The 22,601-nt window shown below is 36.5% G+C and overlaps 1 protein-coding gene across 5 annotated transcripts; it reads right to left on the bottom strand.

Moving 5' to 3' along the window:
* Nucleotides 1-1,445: 1,445 nt before the first annotated feature.
* On the bottom strand, nt 1,446-17,572 carry LOC131537459 (caspase b-like). Of its 5 annotated transcripts, none has more exons than XR_009270288.1 (5): nt 16,862-17,332; nt 15,718-15,782; nt 11,110-13,046; nt 2,158-2,437; nt 1,446-2,068 (listed from the first exon to the last, which is right to left on the bottom strand). XR_009270288.1 is itself a non-coding variant. In XM_058770915.1 (4 exons), exons 3-4 carry the CDS (start codon nt 2,426-2,428, stop codon nt 1,908-1,910), a joined length of 432 nt encoding a protein of 143 aa, XP_058626898.1. In that variant the 5' UTR covers nt 2,429-2,437; nt 15,718-15,782; nt 16,862-17,332; the 3' UTR covers nt 1,446-1,907. The 5 variants fall into 5 exon arrangements, 3 of the variants coding, with proteins under 3 accessions (XP_058626898.1, XP_058626903.1, XP_058626910.1); XR_009270289.1 differs by having other exon boundaries at nt 11,110-12,242; XM_058770915.1 differs by lacking the exon at nt 11,110-13,046.
* Between the last annotated feature and the right edge of the window lie 5,029 nt (nt 17,573-22,601).

Raw genomic sequence — 22,601 nt, 5'->3', positions numbered from 1 at the left:
ATTTTGGTTGTCAGTAAGACTGTAAATTTACAAAAGTTCTGTAAATCAATAATTACAACTGTACTGTACTCTTGCATGCTGTAAAATTGTTGTGATGGTGTGTAAACATTCGGTTAACTTATTTAATTTGAGTCCACTGAGAAGGAATATTTCTTAATATAAAATTACAAACACTTAATTTGTAAGAGTAAAACCATTACTTTAACTCACATAATTGCAGTTTATCATCAGCTATAACACACATGCATGTACTAAAACCCTTAACAAAGAGATCATCACTGTCTTTAAATAAAACAGTAGACTTTCAGTGTTTGTGGCTCATCATTGACTGAAGCACAGGCTCTACTCTCCACCACAATGGTGACCCACAAAACTAAATTAAACTAACAGATCTCTCTTGTGCAAAATAATACAGTTCAGTTAAATATTTACTCTCCTTATAGATAACACCTGCTGTTAACAAGCAGAATCACTGAATGAAAGAGAAACAAGAACTACAACTGACTTCAGCCACAGCCTTAGATGAACTCAACTGAAATACAAGACATCATTAAATCTCTCAAGATCTGATTAAACAACTCCACAAACAGCATTACCAGCTTCACACATTACAATCTGACTTTATTTCTGTCATATGTCAATAAAAAATATTTGAGAATTTACAGAAGTTGTTTTAGTTTAGTTTAGTTGTTTTATTGAAAACGTTTCGTTTGACCTCACCATTGTGGCGGTCAGGGTTTGCTTTAGTTGGGCTCTTGACTCTTGATTTTTAATCTTAGCTTTTTTTTGGCTACTGTAGCTGTGTTTGTAGAGCACTTTTGTTATAGCAAAAAGAAAAAATGAAAAAAAAAAAAGCTTAAGAAGTTTGTGATTATGTGCTTTTGATTGATAATAGAACCATTATCTTGTGGTCGAATTCACTGATCTCATTCAGAGGCTGATTTTTAAAAATGTGTTTTGTTAGTTTTGTGTTGTTTACAGTCGCTATATGACCCTGCATGAGATGACAAACTGCTACTGAAAAGTTTTAAAAACGTCTTATGCACGAAACCTTTAGTACTACGGCCTCATTTAGACACACACAGACTTTTTTTTAAAACTTGTTCTGGCCCAGTTCATGGCTGGTTATAAGTTACAATTTGGCTGAGATTTGGCCCAGTTATGCCTCATGTGTGGCTCATGTCTGTATTCCAGATCTGGGCCAATCAAGGGCCATAATTCTTTGCTGCATGTGGGCCGAGTGTAACTGCGTGTTTGGCCCAGAGCTGGGCCAGATAACAATTGCTCTGTGGGAAGGACCAAGATACCACTGCGTATGAGTGTGCCCAATATCATCTCTGGGGATTTTGTTACTACAACTCCCACAATACAAACCCAAACGGACTGTAACAAGCTGCAGATTACAGATACAGTATCACAAGAACAATGCTGATGCTGGAAGAATCTGTGCTTATAGCGGTTTTTAATGAATATGTTATACAAACATTGGCAGCCCCCCTTCTCAGGTACCCCCTATGTTGTGGCAAGGAAGTACATAAATGACAAACTCAAAATAAAAACTTTGTCATTAATCATTCAGATTCCACACATAACAGGCATTTTTAGAAAGCTGCCACTTGAGAGTTGATGTTCAAAATTACTCAGACTGTTTTTAGGCTCAAATACATTGAAATCGTAAAAAAAAAATGTATATAGTTTAATGTATAAAACATATATGTGGCTGTGGTAAATAAGCATAAAAACTAAGTAAATAAGAATTCACAAGTCAGCTTCCATTTCAAATATGAGGATTTTACCTATTAAACTACGAGCTGTCTAAATAATCAAACACCAAATAACAAATGCTTTAGTTTCTTTCCATTTTAGTCATTAAAATCATTGTTATAAGATAGATAGATCCCTGAACATTAGCTGAAGTTCACTGGACCGTTAAAAACACCACCATGAAGAACATGGGCCTTTACGGTTCCTCCACTGTTAGAGATGGTCTGTTTAACTCCCGCAGTTGAAGCGTTTGCAGCCGCTGCACCGGATGAAGCTCCACCTTCAGCAGAAACGTCTTCTGGAACTGACGGAGACATAGAGATCAACTCAAAATACATAACAGTATGAATCAAAAATTACAAATATATCATCAAGAAGTTTAACTTCTAGTACCTTCCTGAAGTTTTCCCTTCAGTTGGACAGCAAGCTCATTTTGATTAATGTTGTGTAGTGCTCTGACTGCAATCTTCCCGGCGTCTGAAGGGCCGTACTGCTGCACCATGAGATCCACAACATCATGGCTTTTAGCTTTTTCCAACTTTCCTCGAGAAATGGGGCTGATGTCTGGCGCTACACCATTCCACAGCTCCCATTTGAATTTTTCAAACTCCTTTTCCAGAAGATCTTCAAGTGTGTCACAAATCACTTTTTTGGTTGTGGCCATTTTATTTCACTATTGGGAAAAAAACAAAAAAACAATACAACAATTTAGATTGACCCAGTACCATGGTCTTAGCTGATTCATGCTCCCAGCATGGCACGCTAAAAAGTGTCCCAAACAACCAAAATACTTGGCTGGATAAGAAGATAAAACCAACTTAGGCTTGTTTAAGCTGATGATGTTTGATTCATCGCGAGTTCCCTCTTACGTCACACTCCGGTGTTCCCTTAGGCATTTATGCACATGCGCACTTTTCAAAAATGGCACTTACAAAAATACATAATTAAAATGCATTTTATATTTAGATAGAATGCAAGATACAGATAGTAATGCATGTTAGCTTGCTTGTTGTGCCCAAGAACATATTTATTTAAGCCCATATATCTTATTAACAAGAAACTATGCTTCTAACCACAGGTCGAGAGCTGCAGTTCCAACCACGTAAGTTTGTGACGCTGATTGCGAACGTTCGTTTGAACTATGGTTTCGGGAAACACCGAATCGTTGAACTATGCTGGTAACGATGGAACTTGCGAACATAGTTGGCTAACGATGCTTTTGGGAAACGCACCCCAGACTGACTTTAGATGTTGATGTTTTAGTTTTGTTTGAATTACCATTATTGAGGTCAGTGTTTGCTTTAGTTGGGCTCTTGACCCTTGACTTAAAACATTACAATTACTTTAGCTGTTATAATTGTGTGTTTGTTTAGACATGTTATTTATGGCAAAAAAAAAGAAACGGCCAAGAGAAAATGTCATCAGGGCTTGTTACGTTTCAGTAAAGATGTAATCAGCATATGGTGGCTTGAGAAACATAAGTGACAGTCAACATAAAGCTCCATGCTGCAGTGCATTCTGGGAGCACCAATCAAAACTCATCCATGGCTCCCAGAATGCAATGCGACATGAATAAATTATGCAGCTATCTTAGTATTTTATTTTATTTTTTGTACTTTTAGTACTTTTATTCTTACCATTTCCTTTTGTTTTGCTATTTTGTTTTGACTTTTAGTAGCGTGTTTTGTAATGTTCACAGAGGATCTGTTCATCTGAATATGTTGATTGTCACCATTGTTGAGATTCATACGCTGAGTCTTGATGTCTGTATGATAATGCAGTTTTAAGTTTTTAGTGCTGATTTACTTTTTGAAAGTCTTTCAGATGTATTTTAAAACTGATGGGTCAATATTTTTGAGTAGTTTTTAAGGCTTGTTTTTTTAATGGAATCTACCTGAATAAATCATGTTAAAATCTCTTAAATTAATTAATCTATGACACAATGAGTTTAATATAATTAGTGAAATGTGCTAATTGATTTTAAGTTGATTCTCAAAAGGCTGTGACTTTGAGTTATTTTGCACATTTAAAAGACTGTGTACAGCCAAACAGCTGAAATAAGAAAACACTTGAGAAACACTGGAAAGTAGTTACTGCTTATTGAACAATACTTAATGCCTTATAGGAGTAGTATCCATAACCATAAACTCTACTCTTCTGCACAATGGTAATGATTGCACTGCACAATGTAAACTTCAATGTAACAGAAACTCTTTCAGACGTCAAACATAGCTGAAAATTAAACATTAATAGATGTTTCCCTTCACTCAAAAACACATAAAATAGCATTTAATTTCAAAGTTTACTCTCCATATCCAGCTGTAGGATCAGAACGAATCAGACAATTTAAGACTCGATCAGAACATCGAAACATGAGGAGCCAAAATTCCAGAGTCATAAATCAGATTCCTAGCTCCAACCGTCTGAACACAGCCTAACCAACAAGCCTCGTTCACAGGACAACTTGCAACATTAAGACAAAAGAACACTTATTGATAAGTCCAACCTAGGAAGGAGATTGTCAAATTTGGGGCAAATAATCAAGATTAATGGTCAAAGAGATGGCCATCACATGTGTTCCACGAGAGAAATCACAAGCTTCTTTAGATTGACTTTTCCCCCACCCATACAAGACAAAGACTGAGACTGAAATTCCTTTGTCCAAAGAACATGTCTTTTGGTCTTCACACAACTACACAGAGACTTTCTTTCTCATATGCACATAAAATCATCCTAAAAGGACATTTCTATGCATAACCCCATATTATGTATGTAATCCACACATTAGACTATCATGTTTTAAGCACATATTATGTATGTCTTTTTAATAACTATTGAATGACTTTAAGGGTTATTCGTGTTTGGTATGTATGAGTTTGACAATTTTAGCTTGAAACGTTTCTTCCAATTGATTCTTTGTCAAATGTATCATATTCTGGTTATAGAAATCACATCCAAAATTATACTTTGCAAGAGTGTGTAAACTTGGGATTTCACATTTTCATTCTCTTAAACTCATCCTGTCCTCACTTTCTCTCTTTCTGCAACTTGTATGAATGTGTTGTTACGTCCCTTGGGACGTTTTGAGTATTTTTGGTTATTGCCAGAGGCGGACAATCCAGGGGTCAGAAAGTAAAAGTCCTGCCATGTGTTTATTGCACCCATGAACTCTGCAGCTGATTTCACCAGAGGAGGAACCAAGTCATTCCTTTCAAGTCACAAGCAAGTCTCAAGTCAAATCCCAAGTCCTCAAAGAGTTAAAGTTAATGAGATAATTAAGTGTCTAATTAAATTATGATTGTGCATTAATGATGAACACCTGCTATTATTGAGAATCACAGAGGATCAGATATTAATGTTTTAATGGTTAAAATGATGCCACCATCATGGAGATCAGTGTGTGCTTTAGTTGGGCTCTTGGCCTTTGACTCCTGTGTTAGATCTCTCTTTGCAGCATTACATGTGTTGCTGTAAAGTAAAGAGATCAGGGTTGCACAATGAGAAACCATGCTTTTACAGCTGTACTGATTGTTTTCTTATTCTTTGTGTTGTATGTTTAGATTTTGAAAAATCAATCTTGTGAAATAGCGTGCAAGGAACTTGTTCTAATAGTTATGATGAATTCATTTGAAATCGATTGTATTTAATGCATATAAACACTTAAACTCTTCTGCTATTTAGACGCACGCAGACATAATGAACCAGAATATGAATCTCAACAATGGTGACAACCAACAAAATTCTTCATGCTGCAATGTATGCTGGGTAAGACCATAGTAAAAACTCCCATCATGCACTGCAGTATGAATTATTATTGTCACCACCGTTGAGGATCATATGATAAGTGTTCATGTCTAAAAGCCTGAGCTGATGCTGTTCTTCCTCATATGTAATCACTACAGTAGCATTTGTTTGGTAGGACTTTTTTTTTCCTGAAATTCAGTAATAGCTGAATATCACTCAATAAACCAAAGCGAGACACCTTCATGATGCTCATTTAAGTGATTTAAAAGCAGAAAGAGTAAACTAAACTGCTACATCAAGTTCTTGATTCAGCAATGCACAAATGTTTGTTGTGAAACAATATTGCACTTGCTTAAAAGCAAATTACTTTGATTTACTAAAAGGGTCAAGAGCCCAACTAAAGCAAACACTGATCTCCATGATGGTGGCATCATTTTAACCAATAAAACATCAACATCTGATCCTCTGTGATTCTCAATAATAGCAGGTGTTCATCACTAATGCACAATCATAATTTAATTAGACACTTAATTATCTCATTAACTTTAACTCTTTGAGGACTTGGGATTTGACTTGAGACTTGCTTGTGACTTGAAAGGAATGACTTGGTTCCTCCTCTGGTGAAATCAGCTGCAGAGTTCATGGGTGGAACAAAAATATGGCAGGACTTTTACTTTCTGACCCCTGGATTGTCCGCCTCTGGTTATTGCTTGTTTTCTGTGTGGGATTTTTCTTTTCTCTTGCACTGTCCCTTTAACAGGCCGTGTGCTGGTTGGCTGCCTGACCTGTCAATCCTTCCTGAGGACATGATTGGCTGATCTGCTGTGTGGGCGCGTTCTTCCAAACAGCCTGATGCTCTACACCTGGTGAACGCGCTACTTAAGGGACATGGGGCTGCAAAGCGGGAGACTGACTGCCTGTTCTGAATCTGACCTGTTTTTGTATGCTTGTTTCTCTTTGTTTCTGAGTTTGTGTTTTCTAGCATTTTGTATTGTCATGTGTATCCTGCCTTTTTGGGTCTACCCTTGTAAACTTCTCAGTTGGGAGGTTGGAACTCTTTTGAGTAACTTTCAAAGTTGAGCTCACCTGGTTGGAGGCGAAGGGATTAGGTAGGATGTCACGTGACATACATAATGCACACTTAGGTTAATTTTGTTTTGTCTAGATACACTAGGTTAGGGGTTTGTGCCACATTTTGTATTTTTGGTTTTGATAGTGAGAGTAGGGAAGTTACGACGTCATGGACGTTGAAGACTTTTCCTTTAATCTTTTCTTTTTAGTCTAGGATTAGTTTGAAATGATTTAGTAAGACTCGTTTTGATTATATTACTTTCTTTTGTTTGGCACGATCCAGTTTTCCTTCGCTCTCCCCAGAACCTATTTGTGACTTGTGTTAATTTTTCCTTTGGTATATTTAGTGTGGGGTTGTTCATTTGTGGGTTAATATTTGATTCTGAATTATTAGTGTACATCTTACGTTATATTAATTAAATTATTGTTTTCACTTGACGCTTCGGGTTTTGTCTTATTCTCAATTGCTACACAGTGGTCACTAACGACAGGAAAAGGAACTGTTAAAATGTTCCCCTTCTCACTCCCTAGATGATCAACAGCCTGGAAGGGTCGTAACAGTGTGAATGTGTGTGTTCATGTGTACTGTGCTTATTAATAGTGTTTTCACTATATTTTGGATTTGAAAATCCAGTGCAGAGTTGATGTTATATGACTCGTTCAGTGAATCACTGCCGACTCAAAACAGTGATTCTGTTCAAATTCTCTATAAAATCATAAATTATTCCCTTTGAGCTAAATTAATTTTTTTACATATTAAAATCTAAAAATCACCTCTACAATAAAACTGCAAAATTGAGCTAATTCTCTTAAAATAAACTCAACTCAACTTTATTTATAGAGCACTTTCAACACCACAAGTGGAACCAAAGTGCTGAACAGAGGGTATAAAAGAGAAAATAAAAACAAAAAACATAAAAACAATGCAACATATGACATACACAACTTACAAAGCATTGTCAAATGCTAAAGAAAACAAATACGTTTTAAGAGCACTCTGAAAAACACCCAATGAATGACAAGTTTTTACTGACAAAGGAAGGTTATTCCAGAGCCTAGGAGCTGCAACAGAGAAAGCCCGATCACCTTTACATTTTAAGCGGGATCGCGGAACCATGAGACACAATTGATCATTTGATCGCAGAGATCTACTGGATTGACAATGGCTGATTAAATCAGTAACATACTCAGGTGCTAGGCCATGCAGAGACTTAAAAACATACAACAACGCTTTGTATTGAATTCTGTAACGTATGGGTAACCAATGTAGTTTCATTAACACCGGAGTGATGTGCTCTCTTCTTAGTACCCGTTAAAAGTCTGGCAGCTGAGTTCTGAACGAGCTGCAAACGGGAGAGAGAAGCCTGACTCACACCCAGATACAAAACATTACAGTAGTCCAAACGGGATGACACAAAGGCATGAACAACCTTCTCCATATCATCAAAAGAAAGGATATATTTCAATTTAGATATTGATCTAAGATGGAAGAAACTATTCTTAACGACAGCATTGATTTGCCGGTCAAATTTAAGCTCGGAGTCAAAAATGACACCAAGGTTCCTCACGCTAGACAGTTTTTTCCCGGGAAACAACCCCAGGCAGTCATCATCCACACACCCTTTATTTCCAAATAAAATCATCTCGGTCTTATCCTCATTTAATTGGAGAAAGTTATTCGCAAGCCAGCACTTAACTTCGGCCAAACATGCATGAAGAGACTGAATAGCACTTGTATGCCTATGTTTCAATGGTAAATAAATTTGAGAATCATCTGCATACAGATGATACTGAATCCCAAATTTCTCAAAAATCGAACCTAAAGGGAGCATATAAAGGGAAAACAAAATTGGTCCCAGTATAGAGCCCTGTGGAACCCCACACACAAGAGGGCAACGGAAGAAAAATAATCCCCTAAACTGACTGAAAAAGTCCTATCCTTCAAATAGGAAGAGAACCATTCCAGGGCTAAACCCTGAATACCAACCTGATCCCTAAGACGATTAATGAGAATGTTATGGTCAACCGTATCAAATGCCGCTGTAAGATCTAACAAAAGCAAGACAACACGGTTTCCAGAATCAACACCTCGTAGGATATCATTAGAGACCCTCAATAGAGCAGATTCTGTACTATGACCAGCTCTAAAACCTGATTGGAATCTATCAGAGATGTTATTCCTCATTAAAAAAATTAAACTGGTAGCCTTCTTTCCTATTTTATTTTATTTTTTTAGTTTAATCAGTTCCTCAATTCAATATTCTGCAAGTTATTGTGTGGAAATGAGCTTTTATTAATCAAAACTCTGAAAGTGAAGTGTGGCGACCCATACTCGGAAGCTGTGCTCTGAATTTAACCCATCCAAATGCACAAACAGACACACCCGGAGCAGTGGGCAGCCATAATGCAGCGACGCCCAAGCAGCAGCTGGGGGTTTGGTGTCTTGCTCAAGGGTCTCACCTCAATCATGGTATTGAAGCTGAAGGAGATCGCCGGTTATTCATTCCCTCCACCTACAATCCCTGAGACTCAAACCCAAGACCATCAAGTCTGATTCTCTATCTATTAGGCCACGACTACCCTCTGTAACTGTAAATCATAATTTGTGTGAAAACGAATAAACGTTGTAAGAGTTTTACTGCCTCTAATGTTCATTTCAACTGGAAACTGCAGTTAATCGTACATATAGGTATGTTTTTTTTCAGTTTTGCAGAAATGAATGTAGAGGCACGTATTTTCAATGAGCCTAGGTTGGTTAACACATTTTAGGTGTCCAACTAAAATAAAGAGAGTTCAAGACTGCAATAGGATTCATGTTATACGATTCACAATACTTATTTCAGATACAATTTTCTTAAAATGAGATTTAAAACAAATTATTTAAAAATTATAAAAGCAAATCTCAAATCAAATAAACGAATAATACAAATAAAAGAAATCTCTTCATATAAACAAACTAAGGCAAACCTGTGCTTTTTCCATTTAAAATTAGAGGCAACTCATAAACAGGTTTGACTTTAGCTTTGTGAAACTACAAAAAACATCTGCACAAAACAAAAACAGCTGATGGACCGAATGAGACGCAAATTCACTCTCTGACAGCAGGTGGTGATTATTGAACAGTGGTATTACAGCTTTTCCTTGGTTACCGCTGTAAACAAAGCAGCGCTGCCCTTACAAACTTTAATATGCATTAGAGGCAAGATGAAAAGAAAAGGCCATCTAAACTTTTCTAAAGAGAGTCAGTTCCCCTCAGAGATACACTGATATAAACCCCCACCCAGTGGCATACCACACATTTGCGAGGCCCCACAAAGAACGACATGGGGCCCCTCCCACCAGCAGTGATGTCATGCATTAAATTTATTGTACTACCGAGTCTGTCTTGTCCATTTACATAATAGATGTAACAGTAATGAATGTGGTGAATTTTCATTGCATTGATGCATTTGTCTCAGCCCACCTAAAACTATAATCAGCTGAATGATCCGGCCGTTGGTCCTTCCTCAAGAAATAGCTATTATTCTTAAGTGAGTTTAAACTAGGGATGTCAATTTTCGATCATTTCCATGATCGATCGTCGTTTAAATTAACGATCAATTAATTGATTAATCGTTAACCTTAATACTGCGAAATGCGTCTATTGGAGTGGTATATATTCAACACACAGAAAAATCCTCAGTGAACACTGCACACAATGTTAAAGGAAACACTAAAGTAGTGTTGTAGTTCATGAGATGAATGATCAATAAGAACCCACGGTAACGCGGGTGTCACAAACACTGGTGATTATCTGTCAAGGTCTTTTTAAAGCATTATCCCTCACTTTCAACGCAGGAAGTCCCTAAGTGACATATAATGAACACCCAGGTTCAGTCATGTGACAATGTGTGCATGGCAATATTTCCAAAATGGTATCCTGTCTGGTTAGCACATGTTACAGTGTCAGCAATTTTTAAAAGCACTAGTTTTTGTTACAAAAGGTATGTTTCAACCCATGCAACAATTCTAATGTTTTAATAACATATTAAAAACTCCAAATATTGAAGATATGTGAAATATGTAAGCTTTTATCTAAAGGTCAGTAGATTTCCCACTACAGGTGGTCGTGTTGTTTTTAAATGCTGCCTGTGAGCTAAACAAAGAATGTATGAATGAAGTGCCCAGATCTAAATCTTCACAACAAACACCGTTTCAACATGAAACTCACAAAAGAGACCTAAATTTTCCCTGCCTCTTCCCATAGCCTCTCAAATGTTGTATCCCCCCAGGATAGGGTTAAACATTCATTGTGGAGTGAGCTAATATATTTAGTAGCTAAATTGGATTGTATTTTTGTATATTGTATTTTTGGTTTTAACAGTGTTAAGATGGTGTTAAGTGTTAGCTTATTACGTTTCTGTTGACATCACTCACACACGACATATACATTATCAGTCACCGTGACGTCAAAACAGACCGGCTCGGCATGAGAAAGAATAATTAAGTTCACTTGTCACTGAGTTTAAGATGTTAAATTAGTTAACTTACCCAGTAAACGAGCGGTTGCTGGCCATTGCTGATAGAAGCTCGCTCTTCTGTCAGACTGGCGGCAGTGGCGGGAAAGCGTAGTGGGCGTGGTCAACCTGTCACTTCAATCGAGAATGGCCAATAGAAATAGGCATTTCATCCTGGTGCGTAGAGACCGCCCACTGAGACACAGCTTCACTCGCAAGCAAAACTTTTCAACTCGCAAACAAAAGTTTTAGACTCGCAAAAAAACACGGCAGAAAAGAGAGCAATATTTGTGGTTTCGTGATGAAAAGTTTTTAAATTACAAAATAATTACTTTTGCTCTCAAACACAGAATTTTTGTTTGCATAATAAAGACACAAAAATAATTCCATAGCCAAAGAGCGGAAATGATGTCACGGCCAATCAGATATTTTTCATGTATTTATTTGGACCGGGGTTCGAATCCCACTCACGCAGATCTAAACCATTACACAAACACAGCTTTGTCTTTTTATCAAACAAAATTATAAAATTTACCAATACATTACAGCTGCAAAGTATTTTAAATTTGTGTATTATGAATAGATGATTAGTATTAAAAGAAATACAGTAAAATAATAGTATACATTACATGGTTATATGAAAACATGAATTATATAATAATGGTTATATTAAACATGAATGGTCTCTATTAAATGGCTTTTGAAATGAAAATAAGAGGCATTTAAATTTGACTCAAACTAAGTAATATTCAAGTACTAAATGAAAATTGATTAAGTGATGGAATAATTTAAGTCACACTTAAGTTAAATAATCAATTAAGGGTTTCCAAAACCATAGAAACTGTAAAATATTTGTCCTATGAAAAAGAACACAGCACTCGTGAAGCAATTTGTAATTTTCAGTTGTTTTTAAGATTAGTAAATACTGATCCAAAATAATAAAGTATAAAGAAAAATAGAATTCTGACAAAATATACATATAACAGTCTCACACTGAACAATAAACAAATCAAAATATACAGTATATACATGAGTTAAATATTACTAAGGGGCAAAAGATCAAGAAATGTCATTTATTTCTTTTTTTTTTCTGCCACACATCTCTGTCTTTCCATCTCGTAAAATGCAGACACTTTAAACTCTTTCCAGGTCATCTTTCTGCATGTCCTGAGGTTGGTAAATGGAAAAGACTTCAGCAGGGCAATTAACATATTTCCCTGCTATGCCAGGAAAGCCTGTGTGTATGTGAGGACTGTTTGGACCCTGCTTCAGCTCCATTTTACAAAATCTGCACAAGCGACTAACGTGTTCAATTTCAGGCCTTTTGTGTTTTTGCTGTCCTTTCTCCTGCACCCATTTCTTTGTGTCCTCAAGTTCACTCTTAAATAACTCTGGGGTGTGTTAGTTCTTAATCACTGTAAGCATTAAAAACCTTTGTGGAACAGTAGAAGTACCTGACAGGGCCTTGCTGATTAAGAAAAAAGTGGATAGAGGAACCATCTTTGGCTGTCCACAAGCAAGACAAGTCTTCTCCTCAGGTTGCTGCTGCCGCTCCATAACACAATTGTCTCAATGGTCTCATGAGTTAGGAGTGTGGTCAGAGCAGGTGCTGGTGGGTTTGCATCCGCAGGCTTCATTGTTACCACTGGCACACTGGTTGATTCACTACCCGCTTTCAAGGCGTTTCTCTGGAGTTGTTTAATAAAGAACTGATGTTCAGTAGTTTGGCCAGGTGCTTGACATACAGTGAAATGTGCAGTTTTGTGGTCGAATGGAGCATGCTGTTTGGATCAGTAGAGGAATTGTGGACCACTGCTGCATGCTCCTGAGGATGTGCTTCTTCCCACGGTGTTTATTAAGCAAGTTGTCAATGGGCTATGTTTGTGCTCAACACCCTGCCATCAGTCTTCACAGGTCCAGTACGGGTCTCAGGTGAGGCCAGCAGAGGCAGAGGTGGCGTATATGTACTTCCTACACAGAGGGGAATAAATGAATTAATTTCTGCATTCTGAAGATTCTGATAGAGGCTCCACATGGGAACCATGATATGAAAACAGCGAGGGCACAGGCAGTGTACCAGTGGTGTCTGCAACAAGTTGAATATTCAGTTTAATGTGTAAGAAAACAGAGTTTCTGCAGGTTTTATGAAGGTTAAGTTAAGACATTTTTAAGACCAAGTAAAGCAAATTTGAGGAACAAATGAGAAAAAACAAAAACATGTTTTGTAGAACGTAAATGTCTGAGAAACATAATGAGTTGTATTAACTTCAGAGTTTGAAAATACAATTTCCAACAGATATTCATAATTTTTTTTAATTCATTTTACAAAAACACACTCAAACACTCTGCTCCAGACGCTAGAATATGGAAATATCTTTTACTGCAGCTTCAGATCATGCTGCAAGAAAGTGATGCTTTTCCTTAGTACACAGTAAAATCCCCATTGTTAAATCAACACTGCTCAGAGTGTATTTGGTCCCACTCCAAATAGTGTTAAAGTAACACTGAAGCAGAGTTAAAGCTAATGAGATAATTAAGTGATTAATTAAGTGCTGATTGAGCATTAGTGATGAACAGCTGCTGTTAACAAGCAGAATCACTGAAGAAAATAGAAACACAAGAACAACAACTGACTTCAGCCACAGCCTTTGATAAAATCAACTGAAATAAAAGACATTCAATCTCTGAAGATCTCAGCAGAGGATGATTAAACAACTCCACAAACAGCATCACCAGCTTCACTCATTAATAACCAGACTCACTTTATTTCTGTCAGACATCTACAGAAGATCTTATTGAGAATTAACTAAGGTTTAGATGATGTTTTATTGGTCAAAAAAATGATGCCACCATCATGGAGGTTGGTGTTTGCTGTAGTTGGGCTCTTGACCCTTGTAGAACTTTTAAATAATTTTGCTTCTAATTAATTGCAATAGTGTTTCACTGCAAACACTTGAACATTGCTGAAACAGAAGCTTGATGTAGCAGATTACACTTTCTGCTTATCAAAGACATGACTAACCAACACAAAGTGGTTTCTCTTACTTGCTCTTTGATTATTGACTTAAATTAATCAAACTAAAAAGCAGCCAAAAAAATATGTAAGCTTATATATAAATAATATCATGTGTTGTTGGATATATAAGTCTATTTCTACAATAATTTTGAGCTCTGTATTAAACATATAGGACCGTAACATTTCAAAAAGTTGAGGAGTTTCAGCTCAAGCTTTTAGACATGAACACTTATCATATGATCCTCAACAGTGGTGACAATAAATATTTATACTGCAGTGCATGGTGGGAGTTTTTACTATGGTGTTACCCAGCATGCATTGCAGCTTGAAGAATTTTGTTGATTGTCACCATTGTTGAGATTCATATGCTGGTTCTTGATGTCTGTGTTTGTCTATACGATACAGTTGTTCAAAAATTTTATGCAGATGGTTTTAAAAGCATTCCCGATAACTGTTGGATGCAACGTTTTCTCATACTGTAACATCAGTGGGTTAGTTGTGTTAACCCAAAATAAATAAAAAAAAGCATACAGTCTTGCCAGTTCACAATGATTGTCTCATCACACAGATGCATCTATGTGCTCAGTGTAAAGCACTGATCTTTCTCCTTTACAACAACATATGCAACTCTGCAAAGAAAAAACTAACACAGCAAGTCAAGTGTCAAGAGCCTAACCAAAGTAAACACTCATCTCCATGATGGTGGCATTGTTTTTGACCAATGAAGCATCAATGTTTAAACCTCTGATCATTTTCAATAAGAGCTTCTGTAGTCATCTGACAGAAATAAAGTCAATAATAAGTGGAGCTGGTGATGCTGTTTGTGGAGTTGTTTAATCCTCCTCTGCTGAGACCTTCAGAGATTTAATGTCTTTTATTTCAGTTGATTTTATCAAAGGCTGTGGCTGAAGTGAGTTGTAGTTCTTGTGTTTCTATTTTCTTCAGTGATTCTGCTTGTTAACAACAGCTGTTCATCACTAATGCTCAATCATCATTTAATTAATCACATAATTATCTCATTAGCTTTAACTCTGCTTCAGTGTTACTTTAACACTATTTGGAGTGGGACCAAATACACTCTGAAGCAGTGTTGATTTAACACTGGGGATTTTACTGTGTATTTTTGTCTTGTTTTTCAGTGCAAATGCCTAAAGATTCTTAAATAAAATACATTTACTGGAGAAACAAAATAACATAAAATACAAAGTCTTGTTTGAAGTGATTTTGTGATTAAAACAAGAACTAATATCTGCCATTTGGCAAAAAGTAACCTTAATTTAAAGGGAAGTTTTGATAGCTCATAGACTGATATTTGTTATTGTTTTAAGAATAAACTCATTTAGTTTCATTATATTTTTCAAGACTTCATTAATATTTGCATCTGAAATAAACATATCTTGATTGAAAGATGTTTGATATTTGTATTGAAAACAAGACAAAATACAGAGGAAGAGATTCATTCACTTTTTGCTTTGCATCCAACGTTTTATGAATTTAATACATTCTGCTCTGATTTAAAACTTTCTTAAGGCATTAATTTGTGTACGGGTAAATTAAGACATTTTAAGACTTAAAAACCTGCAGAAACCCTATGTGCATGATGTAGCTGATGTGTCCAATATTTACCTGCATCTGACTGAGGATCTGCATGGTACCAGGAGAAGATGACAGCAGTGTAGAAACAGTGGTCTCTACCAGAACATCACAATAGAAATATTACAAAAAGCAATAATTCTGTTACAGACACACACACACACACACACACGTCTGGTTTGCTATCCTTGTGGGGACTCTCCATAGGCGTAATGTTTTTCTACTGTATATTCTATTGCCCTACACCTAAACCTACCCCTTACAGGAGGCTACAGGCATTTTTAGATTTTCAAAAAACTTAATTCTGTGTGATTTATTAGCTTGTTTACCCGTGGAGACCTCAATTTAGGTCCCCACCGTGACACGAGTCCCCATGAGTCTGTGTGTATTCAGGTTTAAGTTCCCACCTGAATAGAAAAACAGGTACACACACACACACACACACACACACACACACGTCTGGTTTGCTATCCTTGTGGGGACTCTCCATAGGCGTAATGTTTTTCTACTGTATATTCTATTGCCCCACACCTAAACCTACCCCTTACAGGAGGCTACAGGCATTTTTAGATTTTCAAAAAACTTAATTCTGTGTGATTTATTAGCTTGTTTACCCGTGGAGACCTCAATTTAGGTCCCCACCGTGACACGAGTCCCCATGAGTCTGTGTGTATTCAGGTTTAAGTTCCCACCTGAATAGAAAAACAGGTACACACACACACACACACACACACACACACACACACACTCCTGCTGTTCTTGTCAGACTGACATTCATTTACAATTTCATGGCTGTACTGTAAATATAATGGCCAATACAGTAACAACAGTGGTACATTTATTGTTGTGACTCTGCTGCTAAAATACCATGGCTAAATTATGGTTACTATAGTAAAACCATGGTCAGAAAACATTTTTGAACTGTGGAATACATGTAATATCATTACAAAAATGAGAATAATTGGTTACGCCCATTCATAATTTAGCTTGTAATCAACAGATGACGTGTTAATGATGACAAACAATACACAGAAGCGTAAATTACAGCCATGTTCATTCATAATTTGGCGTGCAAACAATCAACCTACGACAAACTATAGTAAACAAAACCCGATAGGGTAAAGTTTGGTTATTAACGGTAACAAAACGTAAACTGATGTCACATAAAGTATCTTACCTTTGACAGATGCGCTGAGAATGCGTTGAATTAAACAACCGAGGCTGTTTTCTTCTTCTGCGAATTCAAACTTCCCGCGGTGCCGAAACGCGGAAGAGCGCCACGAGAGCGCTAGCGGCCGAAAGTATATTGCATCCGTAGTGGTTTAGCACTACCATTGAGAATGAATGGGAAACGGTTTAGGGCCGTTTAGCTAAAGAACGCGAGCTTATTTGGAGTAAATAGCTACTGTCTAAATGGGAATACAATCTGTTTATATGAACTCTAACTCTATGATCCGATTCTCATTTTCGTTACATGTGCAATATGTTAAAACAAAGACAAAGGGGGGATGTGTCTTTCCTCTTTAAACACGGCATGTTTAAAACCTGAGAAAGCATACAAGTTTGTGTAATTAAACTCAAGTTTGCACTGACACCTTGTGACAACTAACGTAGCCTTTATCAGAGGACTTGTGCGGTGAGATAAACGATGTACAAAGTTGATCGTAGTTTCAGTTTCAGTCTACGCTTTGAAGTTAGTCCAGCAAAGTTGGCAAGATATTCACAGATTCAACTTTTCCGGATCAATAACTCACGAGCAAAACGTTTTACTACACAATTGTCGCCTCTTTTCTTTCGTAGTGATGCAGAAAGTGAGCTACAAGCGAGTTTTCCTCAAAACAAGTTTCCTCCGCTCTGTACAAAATAAATTGATCTCAAAGCGCTGGAGTCTGAGAGACAAGACCTAAGGGACCGTCTGCAAAGTGCGAAACAAGAAAAATGTTACTAATAAAATACTCAATAACTTCACAGTAACACACTGTAGTGTCACCAAATTCAGTTCACACATCACTGCTCTCCTGATGGTTATACTACAACACTTTATTTTGAAAATAATTGTTTTTACACATTTTTAATGATTTTTTTAATTATTATTATTTTGAAAAATAGTTAATAACTTCACTGTTACACACTGTACTTTCACCAAATTCAGTTCACACATCACTGCTCTCCTGATGGTTATACTACAACAGTTATTTCGAAAAGAATTGCTTTTGAATGATTTATGTTTTATTTATTTATTTATTTATTTATTTTTATTTTCAATAAATTCACTTTTATTGGACATAATAGTTAACTTCACAGTAACACACTGCACTTTCACCAAATTCAGTTCACACATCACTGTTATACTACAACAGTTATTTAGAAAATAATTGCTTTTGAATTATTTTTATTTTTTTATATATATATATATATATATTCAATAAATTCACTGTTATTGGACAAAATAGTTAACAACTTCACTGTAACACACAGTACTTTCACCAAATTCAGTTCACACATCACTACTCTCCTATCTTGCTGGTTTTAATACAACACCTTTTTTTTTTTTTTTTTTTAAATAGACTGTAGTTCCTAATATGGTGTAATATCTCATTTGTGTTCCCTACCACTGGATGGCAGACATGTAGTACTTCGATTCGAGACCAAAAGTGTTGGAGGAAATAGCAGAGCATCCTCAAAGAGTTAGTTAATGAAATAATTAAGTGACTGAAGAAAGCAGCATCACTGAAGAAAAGAGAAACACAAGAACATATGACTTGAGCCACAGCCAAAAAACAAAACACAAAATGCCACCATAATTGTGGTCAGTGTTTGCTTTAGTTGAGCTCTTGAGACTTTTAGTAGCTCAAAGAAATTTATTTCTAAACAATTGCAGTTTTATTTTATTGTAAATATTTGTGCACTGCTGAGTCAGACTTCAAAAGATTAGTTTGTACTTTTGGCTTCTAACTCATTCCAGCATTAAACTGGAGAAAAAAAAAAATTCTATAAAACAAGTACCACCATAATACTTCAATATTGAGAAAAAAAAAAAGCAAATGCACACTTATCATATGATCCTGAACAGTGGTGATGCTAATTATTCATACTGCAGTGCATGATGGGAGTTTTTACTATGGTGTTACAACATAGCAGCATGAAGCATTTTGTTGATTGTCACCATTGTTTAGATTCATATGCTGGTTCTTGATGTCTGTGTGTGTCTTTTTTTCCACCGGGCTGCATGCATGTCATTTACATATTATGTCATTAATAAACCAACTAGATTTATAATATTATTTATGGTTTAAATATTATGATATCTAAATGATTACATTTATTGAAATAAGTAAATAAATAACTCTACTCACCATTAATAAAGCACCTGATGCTGTCGGCAGCTGACCAATTTTGTGAAATTGTGCTCGAAAGGAGTAACAGCACAATGAAGTTGCGATTGTAAGTTGCAGTCTGTAAGATGCGCACAGAAGCGTGACTTGACACGCGACAGTGTGTGTTCACAAATTTAGCCTATGTTGATCCAAATATGGAAAGCATTTTTCGAATTTAATAATCTGAGGTTCTCTCCAGAGATGTTTTGCCACATTTCTGTAGTTAAGGATGATTGCTGCGTAGTAGCGTATGGGTGTTTCTTTTTGCCTGAACATCTTCAAATGAGTGGCGGGGCAAACCGACTATTCTTGCGTTCCTTCGCTGGCATTTTCCACATTTCGTTTTCTCCCTTAACAAATTTGTCCATTCTGATGCTCAATTTTACAGATCTAATGGCTGCTGATAACTATTTGAATTTAATTCTGCCAAAGTGCGCGCTTGTAAGCATTTGTTAAATGCGTAACATTAATTACGTGAGTACATAGGTCTGCTCATGTCTGAAAATATATGAAAAACAAAATTATTTTACATAACAAAAACATTAGCTTATATTTGTTTAGTACATTTTTAAATTAATGTAAAAACTAAAATGAATTGTAAAACTGAAAGTTATTTTTTAATTATGTTCAGCACGTAGACTGTAACATTCAGCATGGTGGGCTGAATTTGGATTTGTGATGGGCCGCGGGTTGAGAACTGCTGGTCGAAACCATACAGGAGTTCAAATTTGTATATGCTTTACATACATTTAAAAAAAATAAAAAAAATCACTATAACTATTTGAGTAGCACTTCGTTTGCATGCTGTAGTTTCACAGAATCAGTTAAACGAAACCTAACCATATACATATACATATATAAAAAGCCATTTTAGTTGTAACAGACCAGCTCATGATAACTATTTTGTCATATGATTACAGTTAACAGCTACTCACTGTCCAGCACTGATCTCTCTGCTTTACAACACCACATACAGTGTTACAAAGAAAGATCAAACACAAAAAGTCACGGGTCAAGAGCCCAACTAAAGCAAACACTGATCTCCATGATGGTGATATCATTTTAACCAATAAAATATCAACATCTGATCCTCTGTGATTCTCAATAACAGCAGGTGTTCATCACTAATGCACAATCATCATTTAATTAGACACTTAATTATCTCATTAACTTTAACTCTTTGAGGACTTGAGATTTGACTCGAGACTTGTGACTTGAAAGGAATGACTTGGTTCCTCCTCTGGGGAAATCAGCTGCTGAGTTCATGGGTGGAATAAACATATGGCAGGACTTTTACTTTCTGACCCCTGGACTTTACACCTCTGGCTAAAGTGAAGTTATTAACTATTTTTCATTATAAAAATATCATTAAAAATGTGTAAAATCAATTATTATAAAAATAATACTTTATTTTTAAATTTAAAAAATACTTTATTTTTGCAGACGGTCCCTTAGGACTTGTCTCTCAGATGCCAGCTCATTGAGAGCAATGTATTTTGTACAGAGCGGAGGAAAACTTGTTTTGAGGAAAACTCCCTTGTAGTTTCTCCAGAGCGACTGCAGGAGTGCTGATGATGACACAGCTGTTTCACGATAGGCCAAATTCACCACATGACAACAATAACGTGTGTTTCTAACAGCTCACAAATCTTATTTTACTCGGAAAATATCACAATTGTGTGAAAAAATGGAAGCTAAGCCAAACTTTGAACATTTTATAAAAAGAGATTAAACAAATGGTACTAGATGAAATTAAGAACAAAAAAGCAAGAAAGACCTATGAAGCTTTTTGTTACTTTAAATTGTTGTTATTTTACCCCTGGCATGAATTGTTTCACTTTACATATTCTTATGAATGTTTATTTGTTTTGTACTTGTTGTGAGTTGCTTGTACAAACCTTTGTATAATTTTTGCATAATAATAAAAAAAAATACTGCCCACAAATCTGTTTTTAGAACAGTAAAAACTTTTTACTGTATAGTCACAATGTTATAATGAGTCACATTTAATAATAATAAAAAAAAAAACACTGATAAAGGCCTATTGGTATTTAAATAGTAGGCCTACATGTTTATGTTGAACTTTATTCTTGAACAGATGGCCCTGTATTAAGCAGTACATACAAAGTGTTTCTGTTGCTCATGAAAACATTTCTGAAACGTCTGTGCATTTGACAAATATTGCATGTTATTCACTTCATCTGTTATAAGAGTATGCAAACACCGCGAGAGCATCACTACCGGGAGCAGAAAGAGTCCGACTTCACGTCTCCGCTTTCAATTACGCCCCCGACTGCAAGCGGCTGCTCTCGAAGTTCGGGAGCAGGGCCACGCCTCAACCAATCAGTTCGCTACCCGTCAGCTACTTATGCAAACCTGACCTTCTCTGAACTGTTTGTCTCAGTTTCTTGTTCCCACCCACCCTTCCCTTCTAACCCATCCATTCAAATAATTACAAATAATGACTGTTTTGAGTTTTGTGTCTAGAGTTTTGAAAAATGACATGAAGGTTCCTGTAAGCAATTTGTGTATTGTGTATAAGTTGCAGTTCAGGAGATAAGCAGTTAATATGATTATGCGATATGAGATCTCCGAGCCGGGACGTTCATAACTCCCCAACCGGACCTCGCCGGACAATGGCACCTTTTTAGTTACACCCAGCTTCACTACCCCATCCTACCCTGTGAATTTCAAGCCCTGGGATGCTTAAAACAAAGCGAAAGATTAAAATCTTCCCGTGCGCTGCGCTGGGACGGCTCGCAGGAGAGAGATTCAAACTCGGGTCCGAAAACCACTGGCCACGAGCTTTGTTCTCTGCTCTCACGGAGAATATTGATTTATATATCACATTTTATTTTAGATAAAACTAGAAACAATGTTTAATTTATAAAGTGTTATTTTGAAATGTAAGTCAATAACAATTGGCTGAAGCCAGAGCCAATGGTGAAAGTCTTTGCGCGAAGAGACCCCGCCCCATTTTGGAGGTTCTGCCCACTTTTGGAGTTCACGCCCCATTTTGGAGATCTCCGGTCTGCAGTTATACCCACTTGGAGTTGATTGGGAGAAAAAATTGCGCATGCGTGTCATGTGCTTGTCTGACAATGGGAAGAAGCCATTCCCTATTTTGGAGCTCCCACCCCGTTTTGGAGTTCCTGCCCCCATTTGGAGATCTCCAGGCTGCAGTTATACCCTTCTCCCAGATCACGACACCTAATTTACATAAAAGAACAAACAATATTAAATCAATATTAAATCATTTTGAAGAAAGGCAAACGAGGCATACAAGGAAAATATTTTAAATGTATTTTTAAATATATTATATGATGGTGTTACATTTACATGGCATTACATTTAGTCATTTAGCCAGAGGCGGACAATCCAGGGGTCAGAAAGTAAAAGTCCTGCTATATTTTTGTTCCACCTATGAACTCAGCAGCTGATTTCACCAGAGGAGGAACCAAGTCATTCCTTTCAAGTCACAAGCAAGCCTCAAGTCAAATCCCAAGTCCTCAAAGAGTTAAAGTTAATGAGATAATTAAG

Source organism: Onychostoma macrolepis, chromosome 01 (assembly GCF_012432095.1).
Source record: "Onychostoma macrolepis isolate SWU-2019 chromosome 01, ASM1243209v1, whole genome shotgun sequence".
Taxonomy (NCBI): domain Eukaryota; kingdom Metazoa; phylum Chordata; class Actinopteri; order Cypriniformes; family Cyprinidae; genus Onychostoma; species Onychostoma macrolepis.
The sequence above is the reverse complement of the archived record's forward strand: the minus strand, read 5'-3'. Positions and strand labels throughout refer to the sequence as shown.

Excerpts from the sequence above, each read along its gene's own strand:
- LOC131537459 (XM_058770920.1), bottom strand. The coding sequence starts at position 2,428 with ATGGCCACAACCAAAAAAGTGATTTGTGACACACTTGAAGATCTTCTG. Across the intron at positions 2,069-2,157 it reads GAAGGGAAAACTTCAGGAAG|TTCCAGAAGACGTTTCTGCT; the intron begins GTACTAGAAGTT and ends TGTCTCCGTCAG.